This window comes from Cariama cristata, unplaced genomic scaffold, assembly GCF_000690535.1.
Source record: "Cariama cristata isolate BGI_N322 unplaced genomic scaffold, ASM69053v1 scaffold32726, whole genome shotgun sequence".
In the NCBI taxonomy this organism is placed as follows: Eukaryota; Metazoa; Chordata; class Aves; order Cariamiformes; family Cariamidae; genus Cariama; species Cariama cristata.
In genome coordinates, this window is record NW_009624345.1 from 2,569 (window position 1) to 2,785 (window position 217).

At 68.2% G+C, this 217-nt stretch overlaps 1 protein-coding gene across 1 annotated transcript in view; it reads right to left on the reverse strand.

Annotated features, from left to right (window-relative positions):
• LOC104163977 (E3 ubiquitin-protein ligase TRIM39-like) overlaps window positions 1-217 on the reverse strand; it is a 2,578-nt gene that overhangs the window by 1,490 nt on the left and 871 nt on the right. Inside the window, exon 2 of the mRNA XM_009703148.1 lies at window positions 106-202. Within this exon, the coding sequence (XP_009701450.1) occupies window positions 106-202 (97 nt within the window). The remainder of the gene's footprint in view (window positions 1-105; window positions 203-217) is intronic.

The following is a 217-nucleotide window of genomic DNA, read 5'->3' on the forward strand; positions in this document are numbered from 1 at the left end:
CCCCCGAGAGCCCCCTTCCTCTGCCGGGATAGGACAGGAAAAGGCACCGGTGAGCACCGGGAGTTGCTGGGATCTCCCCGGCATCCCCTGGCAACGTCAACCTGCCTTCAACTCGCTCGGCTTCTTCTCCTCCTGTGCTCGGCAGCCGGCAACTGCCTCCAGCTTCCGCTCCAGCGGCTCCCAACAGCGCCGGAGCTTTTCCCGGCGGCGGGGGGGG